General features: G+C 40.5%; 1 protein-coding gene across 1 annotated transcript; it reads right to left on the minus strand.

The window, feature by feature from the left end:
• Positions 1–116: 116 nt before the first annotated feature.
• On the minus strand, positions 117–3900 carry TOMM5 (translocase of outer mitochondrial membrane 5). Its single transcript, XM_045515211.2, has 2 exons — positions 3682–3900; positions 117–480 (listed from the first exon to the last, which is right to left on the minus strand). The coding sequence occupies exons 1-2, from the start codon at positions 3800–3802 to the stop codon at positions 446–448; spliced, it is 156 nt and encodes a 51-aa protein (XP_045371167.1). The 5' UTR covers positions 3803–3900; the 3' UTR covers positions 117–445.
• Positions 3901–6000: the final 2100 nt, after the last annotated feature.

The following is a 6000-nucleotide window of genomic DNA, read 5'->3' on the forward strand; positions in this document are numbered from 1 at the left end:
GACGGTATTGTGTGCTGGCTTCCATAAAACATAAGTAATTGAAAGGAACTCTTCAACAAATATATGCCAGACAAAAGTAAAAAAATCCACAGAAATGACTCGCAAGACAGTGCCACTGCAGACATAATTCCCTTATAATTAATACTTTCTAGAAAACGGAGTATGACATCACTTACAATTATACCAACATTCATGAAGCTGAGTATTACAGGCAAAAAGGTGTACTATGACCACAAAACATCTTTTCATAAATCGCAAATAGCTTTATCTTTTAACTATAAAGGTGAGTTACCAGAGCCAAACTTGTTCTTAACAAGTAGAATTTTTATGTCCATTCAAAGAGTCTCTTACATCTGTCTGGGCCTATTCGTTTGCAGATAGGAGGAGAAACTGTAACCAGGTTCTTCATATGATATGTCATGCATTCACCCGTGATGCCCACTCTTCATATGCTGTCCAATTTCTTTAAGATAAAAGGAGCTGAAAGAAAAATAAACCCAGATTTGTTTTCAGATCTGTTAGCTGACAGGTTACGTTATGCAATTATAAGACTGGGGATAAAGATTAACAATTAGTTTAACACATTTTTTCAAAACTCCAAGTGCACACCCAGCAAAAGGGACTCACTGTCTTTCAAGGCAGCCCATCCCACTGTCATGCAGCTAGGACTCCTATAAAGTTCTTTCTTACATTACAGAAACTCTTTTCTCCAGGTAGTCCACCTCTTAGGACCATAAAAAGTAAATCCAGTCCTCCTTCAAATGACAAGCCTTTACTTGTGATTTAACAGTCAAAGGAACAAAACTCTAGAACAAACAAATTAGCGTTTTTCACTTTTAAAAACACATTTGAAAGAAGGCAAAGGGTGAGGGAAAACTCTTGGAGCAGGATCCAGAAGTGCTGGGCACATGTTTTGGTTCCCTTACTGACCAGTTATACCACTTAGGTGCTCCAGGTCACACCTGATACAGTCCCACTTCAGTTATTATGAGGGTCTAGTAGGGTGGTGTAGCTATAAATGCGGAAGTGTTGTCAGAGGAATCTAAAGAAGTGATATTACTGCCCTGTGTAAAAGTGCTATGGCCATAATAAACACATGAAAACATGCTCAGCATCACTAAGGAAATGCAAATTAAAATTACAGTGAGATACCACTTCACACTCACTAGGATGGCTACCATCAAAAAAACTGTTGACAAGGATATGGAGAAACTGGAATCCTTGTGCCCTGTTGCTGAGAATGTAAAGTGGTACAGCTGCTATGGAACACAGGATAGTGGTTCCTTAAAACATTAAATGTAGAGGTATCTATACATCCATGTTCACAACAGCATTACTCACAATAGCTAAAATGTAGCGGCAACCCACGTGTCCAAAGACGGATGAATGAATAAGCCAGATGTCGTAACTACATACAACGGGGTATCACTCAGCCTTAAAAAGAAAGGAAATTCTGACACATGCTACAACATGGATGAATGTTAGGACATTCTGCTAAATTAAATAAGCCAGTTACAAAAGACAAACACTGTTATGATTCTACTTAAGTGAGATACTTAAGAGTAGTCAAAATCATAGAGACAGAAAGTAGAATGGTGGCTATGAGTGGCTGGGAGAAGAGGGAATGGAGAATTATTGTGTAACAGCTATAGAGTTTCAGTTTTACAAGATGAAAAGTTATGAAGAAATGGTGGTGATGGTTACACATATTATGAATATATTTAATACCACTTAACACTTAAAAATTGATAAGATGGGAATGTATTTTACCAAATTAAAAAAATGGAAAAAAAGGTTGTGACCAAAACTGCCAGAATGATCTTATTTCACATATCCATACTAAATTAATAAAATATTATATGTTAGTACTAAATTGAAGATATTGAAATCTGTGAGTAGCTGACCAAGTTAGCAGTATAACTAGCCTTTAAAAAAAAAAAAAACTAATTCTTATCAGAAAAAAAAGTAACAGCCATCAAAAGAATGGATAAATGAGGAGGGGTGGGGAAGATATAGCTCACTGGTAGAGCATGTCCTTAGTATGTATGAGGTCCTCGGTTCAATCCCCAGTACCTCTGTTTAAAAAAATAAATAAGTAAAATCTAATTACCTCCTTCCCCCCAAAAGAATGGATAAACAAAGTGTGGTGGAATATTATTTGGCAATAAAAAGGAAATACCGATACATGCTACAATATGGATGAACCCTGAAAACATGCTAGACAGTCACATAGGGTACAATTCCATTTACATGAAATGTCCAGAATAGGAAAATCCATAAAGACAAAAAGTAAATTAGTGGTTGCCAGGGGCTGGGGAAGAGGGTAAATAGGGGTAATGATCACTAATGGGCACGGTGTTTCTTTCAGAGGGAAAGAAAATGTTCTAAAATAGACTGTGGTGATGGCCGCACAACTCTGACCACACTAAGAATTGATGAACTGTACACCCTAAACAGTGAATTGTGTAAGCAAACTACATTTCAATTTAAAAAGTGGTAAGGAACACTGTTCTGTATGTTTTTTAAAAAACCGATTCATATCAAATACAAAGGTCACTGAGAAGAAGCAAATATTCTACTGGCAACTGAAGTCAACCAAAAAAAGGTTAAAGAAGGAAACAGGTAAAGTTGGGAGTTGCAAAAAGCTGTTGGAGGACGATTTCGGAGTTTCCGTTCACCAGGGCTCCGTCTCCTGGGGAAGCAGAGTATTACCACAGACAGGAATGGGGCAGAGTAAGGGAGATCAGACCTCAATGAGATCAGGCCCAAGGCCCAGCATGAGCCTTCTATGAGATGCCCTTGGTATGACCTTTACTTATTTGAATCATTCCTGCCTCTCCATCAAGACCTGTCAACAACATACAGTAAGGAATACGTAAAAGAATACTGAGCTGAAAAATGAGGCGACAGGGCAAATCACTTCTGAGATTCCTGTCAGCAAAATTAGAGAACTGATCTACAAAACTGCATCCAGCTCTAATACTGTGTGCCTGTAATTCTGATACCTTGCATAAGTCCCCTCTGAAAGCAGAGTTCTCATTTGCAAAGGGGATATACAGAGTCTTAGGCCCTGCCTCTCTCAAAGGGCTATCGTCAAGATCAAGTAATGGAAATAGTTTCTACCAAATGTAAAAATCAAATAAACCTTCAGTAAGTATCATTAATCTTATAGACTCATATCCTTTTCTTCTCATTCCTAACAACAACAGAACGAAATTATTTACTTCACCCTCTGTACAATCAAAGGGAACAAAACCTTTTGGACTTCAAAGACTAGCAGTGACGGAAGGAAACTTGGCAGTGAGTTAAGAACTCTGGATTCTAGGTCAAGATCATTCACCGAATCACTGTATGACCTTGAGTCAGCCATTTCTCCACTCAATACCAGTTTCTCTGAAAAACGAGGGAGTTATTCGGGGGACAACCCTAGAGGCTCTTTCAATTCAAAGGCTCTTTAAGACAGCGAGTGGCTGCCGCGTGCACTTCCACATCCGAACCCTGACTCGAGGACCCTAAGCCGCGCGCATGCGTCCGCTGCCCTCGACGAGCACGTCACTTGCTCCCCGCGACCGCTTAACTCAGCTCAAGGGCCCCCAAAGGCTGACAAGGGCCAGAGTTGGGTGGGCAGCGTCGGCCAGCTCTCTGCTAGTCTCACAGTCACAGACTGAGAAGGACACTTACTGACTCGCAGCAGGGCCACATAAATGAGGAAGTTCCGTATGGAGCAGATCACATCCTCGCGCATCTTCCGTTTCATCTCTTCGGGGTCCAGCTTCGGCCCAAGGCTCTCGATCCGGAACATCGCGGCTCCGCCTCACGGCTTACAGACACCGCGCTCCGCTCTTTCAGCAGCCGCCTGGCGCCCGGAACTCGGCCCAAGCCCATTTCCTGTTCTCGCCCCTCATTTTCACGCGCGGCGACAGGAGCCTGCGAAGGACAAACTTCATCCTTAAAATTGAGCTGTTCTGAAGGAGAGTGGCCTGAAGGGGGCGCACAGAATCTTAGTGATGCAGGACTTGGATTCTTCCAGACTGTTTTAAGAAACTCTGTTGAGCACTGCACGCGCATATGCAAAGTGATTTTAGGCCTTGGAGGTCGGGCGGTACACACAGGTACCACAATAAATAGTAATAGCTAACATTTACTGAATACTCAGTACAGTTCTGCCCCATGAATTCTGTATTATAATCTTCATTACCTAGATGGGAAAATGGAAGCACAGAGATCTTTAAAATAACAGCTTGCCAAATGTGCTTTAAAATACCTCAGGGCGGGGGTGGGGGGGTGGGGAGAAGTGTTAGGAAAGATGAAACGATATTAGGAAAATTGAAAATTTCTTAGTGATGATCAGTCTCTCATTTAAATTAGTTATTTTAGTCTTTCTATTTTGAGTATTTTTGAAATTTTTTATGATAAGACGAAAATGGTGAAACTTGTTCAAGATTACACAACTAGTGAATGCTGAGCGGGGTTTTATACCTAGTTAGATTGGTAGGATCCCAGACACAGAGTGTTTAGCATTTATTGTTGTCTTCTCATTTCTGGAGTCAACCGATCATCACAAATTATAGTATTGGCCCAGTAATACAGTATATATGAATCATGTTTAGATCTGCTCAGCATTTTACAGCTGAGGACAGAGAGGCTTAGAAACCAAGTGTAATGCTTAAAGTCTTTTAGCTAGAGTCTGGGCAGAGTCAGAGTTCTAATGCAAGTAATTACAATGTCAAGTTGAATTCTCTTTCCCCTGCACCCTACTGTTCCTCTGTTAGTCTTTATTAGCAGTTAGTGCCTACTTGGATGGGCATCCCTGGAGCCAGAAGGCAGGAATTTAATGCAGATTTCCTGTCACAGAATCATCAAAACAGTTGTTAGAAGGCTGCTGCCCCAAATTATGCATGCCAACTAGCCACACATAATTCTTAGACACAAACCAGATGACTGAATTGCTCACATTATTCAAAACCAGAATGCTCCTTCTTGACTGCCCATTGCATAGCAAAAATGGGTTTTAGATAAATTAGAACAGTAATTTACTATAGGAGCAACTGATAACTAGGTATTGTGGCCCACCTTCCTGATAGACAGAATGTAACACCTTGGTCAAGAAAGGGAACTCATCTGCCTATTCAGGCTTTAGTAACCTCTTGCACCTATAATTCATGCAGTGGAATAGCAGAGGCAGCTCTGGGATGGAAGGGGCTGACTCCCAAGGAACAGCTCCATCCATGCCTTCGAGATTGTTTAGAAAGCCTGCACTGATGCTGGAAAGCACTGGGGGTTGTGGAAAGAACTGGAACAAGAAGACTGGAGATACAGCCTCTAGGTCTGGCACTGCCATTAATCTAGCCATGTGATGAGGGGCAAGTCTCTGTTTCACCACAACTCTGTTTCTTTAGTTGTAAAGGGAGGAGATACAATTAAATGATTAGATGTTCCTGAGAGTCCCTTTCAGTTCTAATAGTCTATGCATTTGAATTCTCATTATGGTCACCTAGGACCTTCTGGTCTGGAGTGTATGGTTATCAAAATATTATGAAATGAAATGAGACATCGAAACAGCCAGTGTGTGTGTCTTCCGTGGTAGGAAAAATGTAACAATAAGGCATCTCTCATCTATCTGAACAGTGAGGCAAAACAGATTGGCAAGGAATGACTTTTTATGTGATTCCAGTAACTTAGATCTCCAATGCTGACTTGAGTTTAGATAAAGAGTTCTCATATGGAAGCATCAGTTTTTTGTTGTTTTTTTTAAACTAAGATGCTCTTGAGTAACTTGCCTGGATTCACAGGGAACCAGAGAGGGGAGAAATTAACAGAAAATCATATTTCTTAGTGAAAAGCACAGATTTTTAACATTTGAATTTTATTCATCCAGTATAAAAATCTGTTTGTTCAATGATGTGGTTGTAAATGGCTGATTTGTTAAAGGGCAAGATTATTTTCATAACAATTCTCTTAGAAAGGTCTGGGGCTTGCCTGCCCTGTAGAGAGACAGGA

Source organism: Camelus bactrianus, chromosome 4 (genome assembly GCF_048773025.1).
Source record: "Camelus bactrianus isolate YW-2024 breed Bactrian camel chromosome 4, ASM4877302v1, whole genome shotgun sequence".
In the NCBI taxonomy this organism is placed as follows: Eukaryota; Metazoa; Chordata; class Mammalia; order Artiodactyla; family Camelidae; genus Camelus; species Camelus bactrianus.

Bases quoted from the DNA above. Each gene is read 5' to 3' on its own strand.
- TOMM5 (XM_045515211.2), bottom strand. From the start codon at position 3,802: ATGTTCCGGATCGAGAGCCTTGGGCCGAAGCTGGACCCCGAAGAGATG. The intron at 481-3,681 runs GTAAGTGTCCTT...TTTTTCTTTCAG, and splicing joins TGTGGCCCTGCTGCGAGTCA to CTCCTTTTATCTTAAAGAAA.